This window comes from Vipera berus, assembly GCF_964194415.1.
Source record: "Vipera berus genome assembly, chromosome: 3".
NCBI classification, from domain to species: Eukaryota; Metazoa; Chordata; class Lepidosauria; order Squamata; family Viperidae; genus Vipera; species Vipera berus.
In genome coordinates this window covers 47,989,059-48,009,279 of record NC_138204.1, presented here as the reverse complement: position 1 = coordinate 48,009,279, position 20,221 = coordinate 47,989,059, and the positions used below count along the sequence as shown (strand labels likewise).

General features: G+C 38.7%; 1 protein-coding gene across 3 annotated transcripts in view; it reads left to right on the top strand.

Annotated features, from left to right (window-relative positions):
- The first annotated feature begins 1,002 nt into the window (after positions 1-1,002).
- The window catches only part of PRICKLE4 (prickle planar cell polarity protein 4), a 326,491-nt gene continuing 307,272 nt past the window's right edge, over positions 1,003-20,221 (top strand). For 2 of the 3 annotated variants that reach the window (XR_014026099.1, XM_081325067.1), the window contains exons 1-6: positions 1,003-1,248; positions 13,758-13,848; positions 15,278-15,448; positions 16,723-16,830; positions 18,688-18,870; positions 19,395-19,598. Coding sequence is in view for 2 of the 3 variants with exons in the window: in XM_081325067.1 (XP_081181193.1) it covers positions 15,293-15,448; positions 16,723-16,830; positions 18,688-18,870; positions 19,395-19,598 (651 nt within the window). In the remaining variant the exon portion in view is untranslated. The remainder of the gene's footprint in view (positions 1,249-13,757; positions 13,849-15,277; positions 15,449-16,722; positions 16,831-18,687; positions 18,871-19,394; positions 19,599-20,221) is intronic. The other variant, XM_081325068.1, reaches the window with a different exon arrangement.

Genomic DNA, 20,221 nt, shown 5'->3' with positions numbered 1-20,221 from the left:
AATCTGCCTCATAGTGAACCCTAAAGCCATTGTGTTACACAAGCCTGTTAGTTACACAACAGGCTAAGCTAAAATGCCATTGGCCGGTTTTATTTTTTATTTTTTTATTTTAATTCCATTTATATCCCGCCCTTCTACAAGCTTAGCAGTAGCCTTCATTCTATGTATATGCCTGCTTATTAGGGCTTTCACACACACCCCAAGTGGCATTATTACAAAGTCAGCTTAATTGCCCCCAACAATCTGAGTCCTCATTTGTGTGAACTTGCAGCCTTATTATTGCACAAGCCCATTTCATTTCATACAGAGCTATTAAGCATCTGCTAAAGCGGAGCCCACGTGCCAGAATACCTGCCGTGCCATTATTTCCACGCTAATTACAGAGAAGTTCGTCCAGCCTTGCCCATACCATCACTGCGATGGCATGCCTGGCTTCACTCTGTGATGTATTACAGCAGCGTTTCCCAACCTTAGGAACTTGAAGATGCGTGGACTTCAACTCCCAGAATTCCCCAGCCAGCTATGCTGGCTGGGGAATTCTGGGAGTTGAAGTCCACGCATCTTCAAGTTCCTAAGGTTGGGAAACGCTGTATTACAGCACTGGCCGGATGACATTAAACGTCCGTAATGTGGAAATGGCCTTACCCCCTTAAAGTGGCATGAGCCTCCCCACAGTCCCTCGCGGTTTCCATAACAGCTCGAGCTAACAAAAGCGAGGGAAAGAAAGGGTCAGCCAGCAGGGTTAACCTTCACCTCTCCGCAGCGCCGTGGCTCTCTCCCCTCCCTCCCTCCTCCCTCCCTCCCTGCCTGCCTTCTGTTTTGCTTCCCTTTCATTGGCTGCCTCGAGTCTAAGGCAAGACAGCGCTCTAATTAGGAGCCGGGCGGACACGGATCCCGCTTCCTGGGCAAGCAGATAGGAGAGAAGGCAAAGTCCAAGCGACGGCTGTACAGCCGCCAGCGTCCCCGCCTAACCCGAGCTTGATTTGCTTTCGCTTCGCAGACTTTTCTTCTCGGCCGGAGCCAGGAGCTTTGCCCTCGAGGCAGGTGGAGGACACTGAGGAGGAGGAGGAGGAGGAGGAGGAAGCTGCTTAAGCACCTGGGGAGACAGCCCTGGGCAGAGGCGGAAGGAGCGCGCCTAATTGGCTGAAAGTTTCTCGTTAGGCGAAGGAAAGTTGGCCGCAGAATTCCTGACTGTTCCGCCACGGGCAGAGCCGGAATCGGGGAGAAAAGCAAGAGTACCAGCTGCAGGTAAGTGACCTCGGGTGGCTTTTCAGCGAAGGACGAGGGTGGTTCCTTGAGTGGACGGCTCATCACAACCCAAAATTGGAGGGCCGTGGGAAAGCCGTGGCTCCCGGGTTGATTCCGTGCAGCAAGAGGAGGGGAAGTGAAATCCTATTTCCCTTGCAGTCGTCCTACCCCGCACACACTTCGTTGTGCAGGAATAGAGTGTAATTAGTTGCGTTCAAAACAGTGTGGAACGTTGTTGACTTGGCGGAATCTGAATTGCTCTAGTCCTCTGGAGTTGTTGTGGGTACGGAAGAAAAGCAAAGAGGGTGAGATAATCTTTTTTTTAAAAAAAAATCTGCCAGTAGTTCTTAAGGTCTACAAACTATTATCCCTTGCTTTAATTTTGTAGTTGCAATCCCCGATGAGGATAAAACGGCACTTTTATGTAGGTACAGTAACTGTTAAAAACGGAAGCGCCTCTTTGGGTAACTGGGCTTGGATAGATTACAAAGCAGCCTTAGTCCATTGGAAATCTTTCATAGATTAAAATAGGATGGTAAATTGCATTAAGGACCTTTTGAGTTGAGAGTGTGATTGTTCAGAGGCTTGCTAAATAAATGCTGAAATTGGAATCAGTTAATGAAAATTTGGATCAGAGCAAAATACTTCTTAATGATACATGCTCTGAATAAATAATGTAAAAAAATACTTTTTTCATGTTCCACTACATCTCCTTTGTGAATCTACAAAATGGTGCACACATATTTTAACTGGGCTGTATTTGTTTCATCACATGAACAATTAGGAACCTGCTTCTACATTCATTAGTGAGATGAGTGGTGCCTAAATTTGATGAATAAAAATAAATGTTATCACATGCAATACTGTACAGAGAGCATCTTTGCAATTACAGGCTGGTTAAGGTAACTTCAAACTATATTACTGCTCTAAACATTACATAAGATCATTAATTATGTAAAACATAGGTTATCAGATCTGGACTGCAAAATCCAGACAATTTGCAACAATAAGAATTTTCTATATTTGCTGGTGTGTGGAATTTCCTGAATTTCTGTAGCCCACAATTGGTATCCCTAACATATTTGATTCTTCATGGGAAGCTTTGTGAAATTTGCCTACAGTAAAACAATGCTGTGAATGCCTTTTATGAGACTACATTTTCTTTTTCACACCCTCCTAGTTAAAATACTCTGTAGCAAAAAAGGAACAGTATTGATATGTTATGCTATTGTATGGCTATGAGGTCTGGCAAGATCTGTGGTAACAGTGCTAAGCAAATATAATGAATGGTATGGCTGTGAATATTACGGTATGTCCTGCTGATTGCATTGAAGTACACACTATATACTTTCAATCAGAAAAGAGCTGAAAGGGACCTTGGAGGTCTTCTAGTCCAACCCCCTGCTCAAGCAGGTGACCCTATCCCATTTCAGACAAATGACTCTTCTTAAAATCCTCCAGTGACTTCTGACAGCAAACTGTTCCACTGGTTAGTTTTCCTACTGTTAAAAAGTTTCTCCTTAATATCAGATGCTTTTCTCCTTGATTAGTTTCCATCTATTGTTTTTGTCTTGCCTTCTGCTGCTTTGGAAAATAAGTTGACCCCCTCCTCTTTGTGGCAGTACTGGAATACTGCTCTCATGTCCCCCTTAGTGCTTCTTTTCTCTAGACTAGCCAAACCTAAATCCTGCAACCCTTCTTCATATATTTTAGTTTCCCAGCCTTAATCAACTTGTCTTCTTTGCACTTTTTCCAAAGTCTCAACATCTTTTTGTAATGTGATCAGAACTGGATGCAGTATTCCAGGTGTGGCCTTAATTTGGCTTTGTAAAGTGGTACTAATACTTCAAGTGATTTTAATTCTGTGCTTCTGTTTATATAACCAAGGATTGTATTAGCTTTTTTGGCGGCGGCTGCATATTGCTGGCTCATGTTTAAGTGATCATCCACTAGGACTCCCTCTCACAGTTACTGCTTTTAGACCAGGTTTCACCTAATCTTTACTTGTACCTTTGGTTTTTCCTGCTTAAGTGTAAAACTTTGCTTTTCTGCACATTAAACTTCATTTTGTTGGATAGGGCCCATTGTTCAGGTCTGTCAGTATCTTTTTAGATCCTGAGCTTGTCTTCTGGGGTGTTCTGGATTATTCCTGTCAGCTTAGTTTCATCTGCAAATATGGTGAGTTCCCCTTCTATTCCCTCATCTAAGTCATTTATGAAGATATTGAAGAGTACTGGGCCTAAGACGGAACCTTGAGGTACCCCTCTGCTTACTTTCCTCCATGTAGATGTAATACCATTAAGGTTGACTCATTGAGTACGGTTTGTCACCCAGTTACAAATCCATCTGATGGTGATGCTATCTACCCCACGTTTTTCTAGCTTACCAAGAAGTAGGTTGTGTTCTACTTTGTTGAATGCCTTGCTGAAGTCTAAGTATACTACGTCCAAAACATTTCACCGGTCTACTAATTTAGTCATTTTTTGTCAAAGAATGAAATAAGATTGGTTTGGCATGATCTGTTTTTAACAAACCCATGCTGGCTTTTAGTTATAACGTTATTTATTTCTAGATATTCACAGATCTGTTTTTTGATTATCCTTTCCAGTATGGATGTTAGGCTGATTGGTTTGTGGTTTCCTGGGTCTGTTTTTCCCCCTTTTTTGAAGATGGAACCACATCAGCTCTTTTCCAATCCTCAGGTAATTCCCCGGTGTTCCAGGATTTTTTTAAAGATATGGTACAATGATTCTGAGATAACATCTGCCAGCTCCTTCAGAACTCTGGGATGTGGTATATCAGGTCCTAGTGATTTATATTCATCAAGATCAGATTTTCTTGCTTATTTTAATTTTTATTTCTAGCATGTTTTTTTACAGTTAGGTTTTTGGTAGGTTGGACTATAGTTTCTTTTTGCATGAAGACTGATGCAAAAAATGAGTTAAGCAGTTCTGCTTTCTCTCTGCTGCCTGTTATTTCCTTGCCATCATCTCTTGTAAGTGGACCTACTGTTTCCATCACTTTTTTCTTTTTATTTATACGTTGAAAGAAAATTGATATTGGTAGATATTTCTATTAATATGAGTAATAAAATGAAAATTGATGGAGAGCTAGTTCTGTATACTTCTATTGATAGATGTATCCAGCTGTGTGTGTTATCTGCCTTGTTTGCTGTAATTCAGAAGAAAATATGTCTTCATTTAAAATTACAGTTGTTTCTTTTAGGTAACAAGAAATGTTTTTGTTTGGTTTAAGAATTGTCTGGAAGATAGAACTCGCAACCTTAAAATTTTCCCATTGATTCTGTAATATAAAACCCGTTTGTGCTTATTCCATAGAGAATTATTCCACACATATCAGAAATGCTGTTTCTTAACATATCCATCATCAGAACTTTGTCATGAAAAAAAATGGATCTAAATATTATCCAGTTCATCTCTTACGGCTTTGAAACTGAGATCTGCTAACAAAGACATTTTTATTATGGTGTTTTATATGAATCTGTATATAATAATCAGAATAGAGTTGGAAGAGACCTTCGAGGTCTTCTAGTCCAACCCTCTGCTCAAGCAGGAGACCCTATCCCATTTCAGACAAGTGGCTGTCCGGTCTCTTCTTAAAAACTTCCAGTGACGGAGCACCCACAACGTCTGAAAGCAAGCTGTTCCACTGGTTAATTTCCTCACTGTTAGGAAGTTTTTTTCTTAATTTCAGGTTGCTTTTCTCTTTGATTAGTTTCCATCCTTGTCTTGCCTTCTGGTGCTTTAGAAAATAGGTTGACCCTGTCTTCTTTGTGGCAGCCCCTCAAATACTGGAATACTGCTATCACGTCACCCCTAGTCCTCCTTTTCTCTAGATTAACCATATGCAATTCTTACAACCATTCTTAGTTTGTTTTTGTTTCCAGGCCTTTCATCATCTTAGTTGCTCTTCTTTGCACTTTTTCCAAAGTCTCAACATCTTTTTTGTAATACGGTGACCAAATCTGGATGCAGTATTCCAGATGTGGTCTTACTAAGGATTTATAAAGTGGTCCCAGCTTCTGCCAACCTAGCAGTTCGAAAGCACGTAAAAATGGAAGTAGAAAAATAGGGACCACTACGGTGGGAAGGTAACAGCGTTCCGTGCGCCTTTGGCATCTAGTCATGCCGGCCACATGACCACGGAGACGTCCTTGGACAAGCGCTGGCTCTTTGGCTTTGAAATGGAGATGAGCAGCGGCCCCTAGAGTCGGAAACGACTAGCACGCATGTGCGGGGGAACCTTTACCTTTTACCTTTTACTAATACTTCACGTGATTTTGATTCTATGTCTCTGTTTATACAAACAAGGATTGTATTAACTTTTTTGGCTGCTGCTGCACACTGCTGGCTCAAGTGATCATCCACTAGGACTCTAAGGTCCCTCTCACAGTTACTGTTTTTGAGCCAGGTTTTGCCAAAAAAAAAGTGCACTGTGTGTCTTAGATAGAAGGCTAAATCCTGGATAAACAATTATACCAGAAATGGCCCATATGACATTTAGGATCCCTCTGCCTTCTAACATAGAGACAATACTTTAACCAATTCCAGGTGGGATTGGTGCAATAATGTCTGAGGATAGAAGAATAGACAGGAGAACCATTAGGTTCTTTTCACAAGAATTAAATGCCTTGTGCTCAGACCATAATTTTAAAATCCCAGCTACATATGAGTGTGGGCCAAATGCGTTGAGGACATCTTCAGTCTAAGATATCAATAAAGAGATTAAGACTGGATTCCACAACTCATGTACTTAAAACAAGCTAGGATCCATTTGAGAAGAGAAAGGAGGGGAAACTCAACACTTTTGGGGAAACATGAACAATCCCACAGAGAGGGCCTCCTCAGGGTGCCACCGGTCAGAGAATGTCGTCTGGTGGCCCCCAGGGGGAGGTCCTTCTCTGTGGGCGCCCCGGATTTATGGAATCGTTTGCCGGTTGAGCTCCGGATGGCGCCCGACCTTCGCTCCTTCCAACGCGATCTGAAGACTTATTTGTTCGAACAAGCCGGCCTGGCTTGATGGGGGATGGGTTTGGATTTTATTGTTGTTTTAAATGTATTTTAACCTATTGTTGTAACTTGGGCATCTCGTTTAATTCTTTCTTAATTTTTGTATTTTTGTACTTTTATATGTTTGCCCTGTTCACCGCCCTGAGTCCTTCGGGAGAAGGGCGGTATACAAATAAAATTATTATTATTATTATTATTTAACAAAATCGAGTTTTGTCTCTGACTAAATATGCTTAAGACATATTTTAATCCAGCTGGACACTGCCTAGGAATATTGTGTGAGATAAATGAGCACATAACAGAGAAAGATTCTACATTATCTCTTGATGTGCTTGCTTACTTCTATAGGGAGGTTTTAACAAGAGAAAGAAGAAAGTCTTAGCTCATGTTTTCTGAATCTGTTGTCTAGGTCACAGTACTGTATATTCAAACACTGCAGACATACAATGCTTCACCATTGGTTGTTCACAAAATTAGAATTCAAAGGTAGTAATTCCCAGCCTTCCTCATGTTAACGTACTTCAGATTCAGACTTACAAGTCCACCTGCTTCTGCAACCTATTTATTTATTTATTTGTTTGTTTATATTCATTCATTCATTCAATTTACCGTATTTGCTGCCTATCTCGCTGTGGGGTTGCTCTGGGCAGTTTACAACAGTAAAAACATAAAATTACAAAACTGTAAACATAACAATAGTAAAACTATGAAACAATAAACACTGAAAATTCAGCAATATGATTAAAAATGGGCAGGGACAGAGCAGGATGTGTGGGGGGGGGAATTATATCCTGCTAATCAACAAATAATTTAAAATTTGATGTTTCTTTTTTTGTAACTTTGAGCTCCCAAAAGACATAATCTCACCTTCTTTTTGTTAGTTGTGGAGTTGGTGGTGGAAAACAAAATCTACTTGAAATGGAAAGGAATCAAAAGCTTTTTATTAGCAGGACTTACATCTTTTTTTCATCAAAAATAATTTTATCTGATCTATTGCCTAAGTAAGTATTCCTTCCCTGAAAATAAATGTTAGAATGCGGTCAGAGATTATTCTCACAAAACATCTGGGAGTGTAGAAATGTCCCTGAAGGTATAATTATTTTCATAGTTGCAGTTTCATAATCTCATGGAAATGTAGATTCCCTCTCCTCCCTCCCCTGCCTCATGGCCACAGTTTCATTCCTAGGTAGCAGGTGAGCTGCCAGATGTTGTAGTTTGTTGTGTAAAAATTTTCAACAGTCCTTGTTTGATGTAGATTCCTGTTTCCTTCCACTACTACATCACTCTACTTTTATTTTTAATTGGAGACATCATTGTTTCTGATTTATACAAATATGTTCCATGTGCCTTGGGAAAAGTTCATTCCGCTTTGAAGAGGCGCAGTTTGGCACGAGATAAGAATATCTCAATACCACACCTAGGCTAATTGCAGCCGTAACTGTGTGGATCTTTTTGGAACGATGCATGAGAAATGGGAAAATACAACTCTGCTGGTCCTAAGTCAGATGCAGGTTATGGTGGATATTAACTTTGTCAAGCCAGAAGCTTAATCTTAGGTTCATGGTCCCACAAGAATAAAGGAGAAAGAAGATGTTTCAGCTCTAAAGTAACTTTGTTTCATTTGGGTGTTTTCTGTTGTGAGGGATAATGGGCATAGCATGAAACCTCCAGTGTAGAATACTTTCTACAGTTCATCTTTTCTTGTTTCCTTTGACCCAGCAAATAACAACTCTTGTATGGATCTTCAGTGATCCACTACAAGTAAAGACTAGGACAGGGGTAGGCAACCTCGGCTCTTTTATGACTCACGGACTTCAACTCCCAGAATAGCTGACTCAGGAATTCTGGGAGTTGAAGTCCGTGAGTCATAAAAGAACCGAGGTTGCCTACCCCTGGACTAGGACAATCCACTCTAATCGTATCTCCACTCGTACAGCATTTTACTGAACCATCCATGCTTACACAAATGAGGACAGTAATAGCCAGAGATGCAGGAAAATGCTACAGACATTTCTGCTTCCTCTGAGTGTCTTCTCACTATGTTTCAATCCGAGATCTCTTTCACCTACGGGTTAGTATCAATCTGACCTTGGAGCTGCTTCCTGCATCCTTACTACAGGGCTTCTACAGCACTGTAGCATCCAATTCAATTGTGGTTCACAATTCAACACTGTGCACTTCTGGAACTATGGTATGGACAGTTTTCCTAGTGACAGACGTGGTTGCCTCATGCTCCCTCCCAGATTTCCAATCTCATGCCGAGAGTCAAGCAATTATGGAGAGCTTTTGTCTCTACCTTCTTTTTCTTTGACTGCTAAAGAAAGGAGATGAGGAAATGAGAGCAGGACCCTGGCTGGAACACTGACTTTTCCATTTCCCTACTGCTTAACTGTCTGACCTTTATTCATTTGATATCTATATCATCTTCCCTCCACAGTAGTCCTTTTTTTCTTTTAACCAATTTACCACTTCAAGAGCAATTAATCAGAAAGGGGATCAGGCCAGAGAAGTATACGGTGGAAAGAGACAGCGAATAACTGGGGTGGGGCTTTTCAAATGTCTTGCTAATCTAAATAGCTTTGTTTTCATAGTATTTGTATGTGCAGGGTTTTGAGAAACCTTGTTTTTAATGAGACCGGCCATAGTTAATTTGACAGGGCTGCTGAGGGAGTCATTAATGAAGGCAGTGATATGAACAGGATTACTGCTTCTCATCTGGAAGAGAGTTTTTGTGTTACTCAATCAACACCTCTGGCTTGAGTCATCTGATGGGGTGGTTACCTGTTCTGATGAAATAATTTGTGATATAATTGGCTTCCTGAAAACATGCATTTTTCAGTGCTATAGATAGGGGTCATGACATCCTCTTGCCTGGAAATTTCCCATAAAGATGTTCTAGGGCAGGTATGTCAAACTCACGATGTCACGTGATGTCGCTCGATGTATCGGGACTTTTTCCCCATTGCCAGCAATGGGGTGGGTGTGGTTTCGGCGTGACGCATCCGGTCCACGGGCCCGCAGTTTAACATGCCTGTTCTAGGGAAACCACAAATATATTACTGGGTACTGCTATGCAGACTATTGCTTGAAGATGGTTGTTTAATTTACATGTTGGTTCTTAAATCTAAATATACTGGTGAAAATCAGAGCCTGAGTACCGCAAGTTATTTAAATAGTCTACCTGCCATGTGAAAGTGAAGGCTCTCCATAGAGATCCCACAACAACTTGTGTGAAAAGTTTTCATACTATACAGTATGAAATTTTTGACACTCATTCAAGAAACTGTCACAACAATGTATGTAATGTTACATACATTACAAATGTTGCTTTAAAAACAAGACATCTGAAAACTGACTGAAGTCATTTGCATCCAGGTAGATCTTTTAGTTTCATTGAAATAGGTATCCTCAGCATTTTGTTTTGATCAAAGTCTCAAAGATTTTGTTTGCAGAGAAAAGTGCAATAGATTAGATCCAGCTTAAGTGAAATTGGAAGTATACTCAATGCATTTTAAATTAACCTTAATCATCATTTGTTGAATAGATTACAATTGATTAGGGTTTTGAAAGCCATAGTTTGATTTGTACAAATTCTTAGGGATTAGCAAGAACCCAGTTTAGTTTTACAGCTTTCATTAATCTGTGCTAATATGCAAACAAAAAGCATCAATTATTGTGAAATTCAATTAAAATAGTGATAGTATGTGTTTTGGTCATATGTACAGTATGGAGTTTCACTTCGTCCTCCTGCATGATCTATTTCATCTGTTTTAGATGATAGCGAGCGAGTCTGTTTGATCCAGTTAGATATCACTGATAAAGTTGAACTTAATTCAACTTCTTAATTTGCACAGGCCCTAAAGAAACATATTTTTTCCTCCCCACCTCTGCTGTTATACAATTAATTTTTTTTCACACGGCCATTTGTTCTTATAAACCTTGCTAGACAATAATCCTCTTTTCCAGTGCTTAAACAAAGTTATCTATACCAGTGCTGCATTTGGGAGGTAAGGTATTGGAATCCGGTAAAATCAACTATTATTTTTATTTTTCCTCCTGCTCACCAGTTAATTTGCTGAGTTAATTACTGATCCAGATGCAAACTAAACAACTTGAGCTCACTTTGCTAATCATATTTAAGAAGACTTGTTGTTGTTGTTGTTAGTTGCGAAGTCGTGTCTGACTCATCGCGACCCCATGGACAACTTAAGAAAACTGCACTATACCAAAAAATAGGCATGCTGCTTGAAGCCCTTGGAAAGAATTGGTTGGTCATTAAACTCTATAGTTTGTTGCTTATCTTTTACAGTTTCCAGTTGCCTTGCCTTCTTTCTGCTGAAGATTTTAACTGTGTAATTGCCATTTTGTAGTGAGGTACCATACCAATAATATCCAAAAATGTGTGTTGAAAATCAGAAATCGTGGAACATAAAGTTGATTTGGGGACAGTTGTTTCCAATCTAATGGCAATGTATAGAAGTGTCCATTCCTCCTTCCAACCTAAAACATAAGTACTGTAGTTGAAACTGGAGTAATTTATTTATATTACCTATTCTGAGGTAAATTTCAGAAATTATGAAATATCCCAAATGAATCAGGTAGAACTTGTGTACTACTTGCTCTCTGGCTACCAGCCAGTTAGACAGAAAAGGTTTTTTTTTATAACTACATGCTGAAACAGCATCTGATCTAATCACCTCCTTGCCACTAAAGATATAACCACTGATGGTTCCTAATACTGTTGCATCTTCATTTTTTCTCAGTCCCATTCAAGGCCACCTCTCCCTCTTTTTTCTCTGCTTACTTTGGTGTTGAGAAAGGAAAGTTAACTAGAGAGAGCTGGTCTCTGGGAAAGTATCCAAGCTGTCACAGAAGTTGAACTGAGTCATCAAACTGCCCATCAAAACTCTTTTTGTTTTGGAAATGGACAAGAGGAAGGAAGTCATCAGGGAAGAGCTGGAAAAGGGAGTTATAAAATCAGCCAGTTTCTTTCCATAACCATTAACCAGGAAAGTTGCTCAGTATGTGAACCTCCGGCCCAAGCATCTGGGAATGATTAACATTGCAGGCTTATGAAGGCGTGAAGGGAAAAATCAATGTCCCACAGCCGGAGCAGATAAAAACTGAGTCTAACACAAGAACCAAAAGATTGCCATATCTCTGAACATAAACTGTTGAACAGTATCTGCATCCTTGCCATGTAAATATATGGCTGCGTGAGTAGAAAATGTTTTTGGGAAATGGAGTTGACTCATAACTTTTTTAGGAAGTTGGACTCATTACATCAACTCAGTTTGAATTAAGTCTGGGATAGTGTTGATAGGTTTGCCACACACCCAAGTCCCAGCTTATGTTATACAGTAACTGTATAACAGTTTGCACACAATGGCAGGGGATTTGCTGCTAATCTGGGCACATGCCAAGCCTATTAATTCAACTAGTCACAACACGAACAGTCCAAGTCTGTTGAATGAAATGTCTGTTCTGCTTTTTAAAGCTGTGAAGCCTAGAAACATTTTTTTTAAAAGTTACAAGAAACAGCATTAAGTGACATAATTATATTTAAACTCAGTAAAGTAGCAAAAATAAAGGGTGACATTTTGAAAGATTTCCCTAAAATGGCAAATCTCTGAAATGCTTTCAGAAGAGTCAGGAAGGAAATGAAGCCCAGGGCCATTGTCGGGCTTTCTCACAGACAGGATGTGTGAGTCCTCAATTGCGTGGTGGCAAAGTTGGGCGTATGCCAAGGTCCCAAGACCATAAAAGGGCTCCCCTAAAAACAATGCCACCACTTTCGCTTAGTGCGAAAGATCCAGTGATTTTCCTGCTTTTTATAGTTTGCAGAGATGTATAGGTGTGTTGTGTTATAACTGAGGAATCCAGTTAAGACTCTCCAAATCCTGAAATTGAAATTCAAGCAATATGCAAGATGGTAGTTTATGGATTCATTTTTATAGGTTATTCTTAAGTGTTAATTATATATTTGCACACTTAACCCACTTTTTTACTTATGTAGTAATAATACCTATCTTAACCTATAACTAATACCTGATAAATAAGTGTCCCCCTCCTGGATTGGACTGATTAAAGTTGAAGTTTATCTGAAGGTACCAAGTTAGGGAAGACTATAACAATGCAGCATAGAGTTTGGAATGTCTGTAGACAGATCCACAGAATATGGGATGGTATCAGCAGAGCCACTGAATTAAGATTCTGTCCTTTTCTCACACAGACATTTACTTTGCTCTCCTTCACAGCATATTTTCTGAGAGATTTCCACTAAAGCATTTGTACTTTCACTGATGCAAAAGATTATTCACTTTGAATGTGAATGCTTTATCTCAGGGGTCCTCAAACTTGGCCACTTTAAGACTTGTGGGCTTCAACTCACAGAATTCTGGGGAATTCTGGGAATTGAAATCCACAAGTCTTAAAGTGGCCAAGCTTGAGGACCCCTGCTTTATCTGAATGATGCAGTGGTACAATCCTACAAGTGCTTTAATTCCATGGTCCTTTCTGGTTTTATCTAACAAGGGAAAGATAGGCCCAACCCTATCCTTTCATCTCCCAAACAGAACCCAGAGCAATCTGAAAGTTGATTTTTGGAGGCTGTTTTTTTTTGCCCACCAAAATGTTTTGCCCCTCAGTAAATTTCACTTATTTCAACTATTGTGATTTTCTTCCTGCCATATGTGTCAAGGTAATCAATTAATAGTTGATAGTTGCCACTGTCAATCTACGTACCCACACCACAATCACAACAAGGATATCACACTAGTCAATTATGTTTGTGGCTGGCAAAAACTTTTCGTATATGATGTCTTAACACTAGTGGTAAGCATAAATGGAACAAGAGCCAAAATTTACATTAGCAACCATGACTTTAAATGTGTATTATGTCAACCATTTATGAAATAGTCATGGCCTCAAGAAGAAGGAAAAAATGAATGCTCTTCCAGTTAATGAGCACCTGTAGGCAATTTGTAACAAATTAGGGATTATGTGAAATCATCTACTAGTCTTTGAAAAAGCATATGTCTCGTATGGTTCCTTGTTTATTTGCATATCATTGCCACTATGTTTCATCTAAGCTTTATGTGACTCATAATGAAAAATAAAGGCAGTTTGAGTGAATAATATTTATATGTGTGTCTAGATCTAATGGTAAGAAAAAATGTGATTTCAATGCATTTTAGTAATATTGGAAGGGCGTTACAAGCAGGAAAGCGAGAAAAGTGGAACAAAATATCTTTATAAAATACACAATAAGCTTGGAAAGATGTTCTGTTTGCAAGAGTGAACTCTCACATAATATGTGTTTTCCCAAATACAAGTATCAAGTGCAAGGTGTAATCTTACCAAGGATATTCCATAAGTGTGAATTGTTATATTAAATAAATGATCCGTGGATTTCAAAGAGCAATCCATTCAAATTACAGTCACTTGTAATCAAAGAAATATCCCTTATTTCTTGCTTAGAGGGGACTTTGCCACTCCTTAATCCTGATACCAAGAAAGCCTTCAGGAGGGAAACCATACATCTAACGTGGTTGTGAGAAGATAGGATTCTGTAAGTATAATGGATACAAGTACAAGGGGGATAAATTCAGTTTAGCCAATAATGAAAAGATTGTGATCCTGACCTAACCCTCTGACTCCAGAAATCCAGGCCACAAAATAAAATTAGGAATTAGAAAGATTGCACTTAGCTATTTTGATTGAAGTGATTTCAAGAGGTATAAATTGGGATATGTCCCAGTACTATATGGAAGAATTTTGCTATGGTTTTTGCTTTAAAAAGTTGTTGGAATACAAATGTGCATCTCTGGAATGAAAGAAACCTAGAATTACCAGTATCAATTACCATCAGAATTATCACCAGAGCTGCTGCACTGAGCACTTTGGACTGTGAACTCAGCATGCTCTTTGTGGGACCCAGGATTGTGGGGAACAACATCAAATTATTTGAAGCATTAAACCTTTCAATTTCAGTCCTTTTAAGGGACCAATACTTTTTCTTTTCCGGTACTTTTGTATTAATTTCTTTTTGAAAGTCTGGCAGTTGTTGAAAGCAGAGGTTAATGAATTTTGTAGATGATGGACACATTTGATTTGGGTACTCTCACAATAAAAAATGCCATAGCTATTCACAAAATAGCTATATCAGGAAGGAATTTGGTGTGTGTTCCTTGCCATTTCAGCTAACTCCATAGGAAACTATTTATCTTTCCCTTGTCTTTTGTTAGATACAGGAGGGCATACCTCAAGTAAAGATTTGGCTGTAGCAACCATTTTTAAAACAAATTTCTAAGAACACCTATGGGGCCTAGAAGCATTCTGGGAATAAAATGTATGCTGGAGGGTTGTGCTTTACTTTGTGACATGTCCATTTCCCATTTACAGTTAACATAGCATTTAAGAAAATACGTATTGTGCGTATAAGGCACTCAATATAAGAGAGTGCAAATAGGGGCAGAATGAAACCTGTACACCTTAGCCATATGTGAATGAGAAATTAGTCAGATTTGACTAAGTGGTTAGCAGTATAACGTATGTCTATAGAACATAACTATGCTTGTTCTTTTAACAAGAATTCTAATTTGATATATATAATTTGATATATATTCTAATACATATATAGGAGCAAAAGGAAAATCCCCTACTGTAAACCTTTTGGTTTAAGAGGCCACATGACTACAAACCTCACCCCTCACCCCCCCCCCAAATTTCAATGATCCTGTGAAATACTTGCTTCAATTAATATTTGCTTCTGTTACTCCTCTCTCTCATACAGTAGAAAATCTTCGTATTCCATGTTAAATATATGTCAGTAGTTCTGTCCTTCAAATAAATATATAAGTGAGATATTGGTGGCCAAAGTCTATCTCATCTGAGAGGTGCCACGTTGGGAAAGCATGTTTAAGAGTGTTCTGGGTAGACTGTAAGGGGAAGGGAATGAATTGGTCTTTTTTTTATAGACTATTGTTGTTGTTTTTCAGCACTTCCTTTTTCGGATGTCCCAGCCAAGTCATATTTGGGCCCAGAGGGAGAGGTCTCCGTGTAGTAGAACTGTAACTACTCTACCACCCGCTTCATCTTCAGACAGTGATTCTGGCTGTGCCCTGGAAGACTATCCAGGTCCAACCACTGAATTTCCTCCATCAGAGCCAGTAAGACACTTTCAGGTCTACGTCGCTGTGTGATATATTCTTTCTGGTATAAAGTAAAATTTCCCTCAGGTCTGACTCCTTGATGACTACATGCAGAAGATCATTTTTGTCTTCTTCAAACAATATGGTTTGGCATGCCTTACTCCAGGATGTTTCCCCCCTCAATTTCACACACGGTTAAAGTTCTGGGATTTCATTCTGATTTCCTATTTAAATGTTAACAAGGTTTAATCCTGGTGAGATTTTTTTTCCAGATCAGCTAGTGAACAGTGTTTTCATTTGACAAGTCAATTGGAGTTGTGACAGTAGCACAACTGGATTTGGGACCAACCCCACATCACATGAATCTGTGTAAATATCAGTACTGCACACATGACCTTTTGTTATTGTCATGCTTGATTCCAGGAAAAGAAAAGAATTTGAGAACAGGTGGATTGTAATCGGTAGATAATTACAACCTAAAGATTTAAAATCACTTGAAGATGTAAAATCTCTGGCAGTTTTGAAGCAGTAAGGAAAAAACAAAGATCCCCGTTCCATTTTGGGGAGGAAAATTGAAATATGTGCAGTACTTATGCCCTTTATAGATATAAAATAATTTTATTGCTCTATAAAATATTTTGTGTATAATTTGGTTTATTAAACTTAATTAAAAGGCTGAGAAAGACAGACTACTCATAATTTTCAGAATAATGAAATGTTGCCTAATCGGTCTTCTTATCTGAATTTGAAATTATCAGTATTTTCTGTCTGATGATTTATCGTTTTCATACTAAAACTATACTGAGGAAAGTTTCTCTATGCCCATGTATCTTCACTTATTATATAACTTGCTGCATTTCCAAAAAAAGTTTCTTTCTTTCTGTAAAGTTGTTTCTATTCATCTTAACAATTTTATCATATAATATAAATGAAATGTAATAGGAAATATCAATTTTGCCCAATTTTTCTGTTCTTTTGGTGAGGAGACTTCCCATCTCAAGTCTTACTGCTTGATCAAATTCATATGCAGGAAGATAGGTCTAATCTTTGGCAAACACTTTTTTCCTACTGTATGTGCTATAGTACAATAAATGGAAAGTAAATTATCTGTCTTCCTTCTGTTGGTTTGTTTTCATTATCCCTTCATTTCTTAATGTGGGAAGGACCTCAGATTCTTTCTCAAGCTTAGAGAAGATGATCTTTAAGACAGAGGGTAGTGCAGAAAATTGTTCCCCCGCCCCCAAATACATAGAAATATCACGGTTTCATTTCCACCTCATTTACTTTTACAGGTATTACAAAGCAGTAGTTCTTGTTCATCAGCTGTTGTCCCTGCTGCTATTCACAATCAGCTCCGTATCAAAATTCTCCTCTACCAGCTGCCTCCACAAGACTGCAATGTAAGTTTCTTAAAGCCTTAACCAGGGTTTTCTGGGTCTTTTTTTTACTTGTGCAACACATATGTTGTATATGGTATGTTTAGGTGTGTGTCGTGTATGTGTTTCAGTTTGAGAGCGGGCAACTAAATTTCATTTTTGATGTGTGCTGTTGTGCCCACAGTAAAAAAAATGACCATAAAGGTTGTCTTAACATCTTATCTCTTGATTAAAGAATCCTGCTAAAACTATTTTCTTATGCCCCTTCTTTGCACTGAAAAAATTATTTGGGCTATCCATTCTTTTCAAATTCTAATCATGCAGTTCCATGATCTTTCTAAAAAAAACAGCAATAGGAGAAGCTTCCTTTTTTTAATATGGTAACGAGAAAAGGTAACCAAACAAATGTTATAAACAGCCCAGAGTTACTTAGCTGAGATGGGTGATATACAAATTTAATAAATAATAAAAACGCACTAACTTGGTGGTTCAGGTACCTGTGGGGGAAGAAAGGGAACAAGTGATGAAATGTGCATGGTAACACAATTTTAGTCTTCATGTTCTTACATGCAGTACAAAAATGCAAAGTTGCATTGCATAGTTATGACACATGTTTTGTCATTTTGACATCACGGTGATTGGGAAGATACCGTTATATGGCCCCTATGGCCCCTTGTGCCAGAGTTCAGCTGTTATATGGCTCACCAAACTTACTTGCAACTAATGTTCCCATGAAAGTCCTCTAGGACAGCGGCCCCCAACCTTTTAGGCACCAGGGACCAGTTCCATGGAGTTTTTTCCGCAGATCAGAGGGGGCATGGTTTTGGGTGCTGCCTGCATCCTGCAGATGGGGCTTTGCTTGTTTGTGCTACCCAGTTTCTGGCATGCCGCAGACCGGTGCCGGTTCATGGACTGGGGGTTGGGGGGGCCCTGCTCTAGGTCAGAAAGCTGACTGAGGGTTTTATTGCTGTTCCCAAGAACAAAACAACTGAAAGATTTTTGGCCCACTGAAGTAAAGATAAAGTTAAGGTCTCTTTCTGTCTAAATAGAATGTGCTAAATTTACAAATAACCTCTCTGGGTTCACATCCACTTAGCCAGCTTTTATTAAAGCTATTGTAGTAATGCTGCTCTAATGACCTAGCCAACCCCTAGCACTTTCTTCCTCAATTTGGTATCTTTCATATGTGCAGGACTGACTCCAACATTAATGTCAAAATTAGCACTCAGCTAGTAAAGAGATCGTTAAATTGGGACACACTGCCCAGGCTTTTAAACATTTTGCTTGCAAACAATGTGTATTGGATAAAAGTAGGATTTAGAGAAAAACCAAGCTATAATCCTGTGCCTATTCACTTAGGAATTAGTCACTTTTGATATAATAGGATTTCTTCTGAGTAGATATGCATAGAATTCCAGAATCATGTTAGAGAAAAAGAGCTAAGTGGAAAACTGATAGAGAAATGAGCTGCCAACTGAACATAATATTGGGATTTATTAACAGACACCTGATACGGTCTTGACTAATAAGATAAATACATGCAATAAGATCTTCATTTAACTATTTACAAGCCAATTTTTTGAACCAAGCCAACCAAAGGCATCAAATAAAATGCAAATGTCAAAATAAAATTATGTTATTATAATAAATGTCTACGCAGATTCTCAATCATCCAGGCCATGGTTGTCCCAAAGATCATTTTCAAAAGGCAACTGGACTTTCTTGAGGGATTTTTTTCCTTCCTTGAAAACTTTTCACTTCTCATCTAAGAAGTCTGAAAAGCATCTTTGGGTATTACAGTGAAACTTCAAAAATATTTGCAAGTTGGTCAACCTCTGTCTCTGTTTTGTTACTGCATCTCAAATATACATATTTATCTAGATACTTCGTTTGGATCTTGGCACCATTTTTCCTTTTTTATTTAAGGAGAAATATTGTCCATTCATCGGTGAACAGGAAAGAAAGCAACTCCGCAGCTTTGCTGCATGGCGGCGACAGGAATCGCTGGGACAGGGAGTTTTACGTCATCTGCCTCTCACAGCTCACGAGTACTTATGCAGAAATGTGAGCTATTCTTATCATGATGTTGGACATATTATGAAGATGTCTGGGCTTATCTCTAACCCTGTCTTCCCTGCTTAGTGTGATCTTTGAAGTTATACTAACTTTGGATAATGTTACAGGTGCAGGTGGAAGTTGTAGGTCCTTATGTCAGAAAAGGTATATTTGAAAAAGGTGAAGGCAGCGTTTACTGAAATCTTAGAAATGCAAGAGACGATTAAATAATATTTGTAGTTGTTGGAGGGACACAGAGTGGTTGCATCCTCTGTTATGAAAGCCAATATATATTAAACAAAATGGCAAACCCTATAGAACTTTACACAGATAAAACAGCTATGCAAACAAGTGCAATTTGCTAACACTGCACTCTGCACATTCCTTTCACTCACAATTTGAATTGCCTGGGTAAAATAATTTGATTTTAATTATTGAAGTTAAGCATGCATAGCAGTCTTAATAGTTTACAGAAGGAAGAAAGTTATAATTAAGGCTCTTAGATAAGGGAATTATTTCTGCTTGATTTTTAGTGTGATAAGAATATAATCAGAGGAGACCAGGGTGTGTATGCCTCTAAGCTGGGCGAACAGTGCTGGTGGCATCCTACATGTTTTGTCTGCCACATTTGCCAGCAGCCACTAATAGATCTAATTTACTTCCATCAAAATGAGAAGATTTTTTGTGGTCGGCACCATGCAGAATTTTTCCACCCTCGCTGTGCTTCATGTGATCAGGTAAGTGTATGTGGTGATGTTTGTGCTCTTGTAACTAAATCTGCTGATATATCTAGCCTGGCCATTTCCAAATCCAGACTGAAAGACTTGAGCTACAATCCTGTAGGAGAGCTTTCATGATAAAATTGGATTTTTAATTTTTGCCCCATCATAATTGGAGAGATTTTATTTTGGAAGAGATCTAACTATATCTCTCTCTCTTATCCCCTGTAGAAATTCCTAATTTTGCTTCCCTTCAATTTTTTGATTTTGTAATTAGGAATATGGAAGCAAATTAGGTACATGATATAGGAAGATAAAACACCTAGAATATGCAGACACCAATGAGTTATTAGGTGGAGTTTCAGAATTCTTAACTGTGCTGGGTAGTGATAATTGTCATAGAAACATCAAAATAAAACAGGCAAAAGTAGATGATGTGTACATATTTAACATGGTTTAAAGCCTAATAACTCTGGAGTTTTTTAAAGAATAGATTATGACCTATTTGAGATACATCAAGAGTACATTGTCAATTGGATAAATATGGTGTATTTTTAAACAGAAAGCTTGATTTATAGGATAGGGTCACTGCAAAGGCTCGAGTAAATAATGGTTGTGTAGACTATGCTTTTACCTTAGGG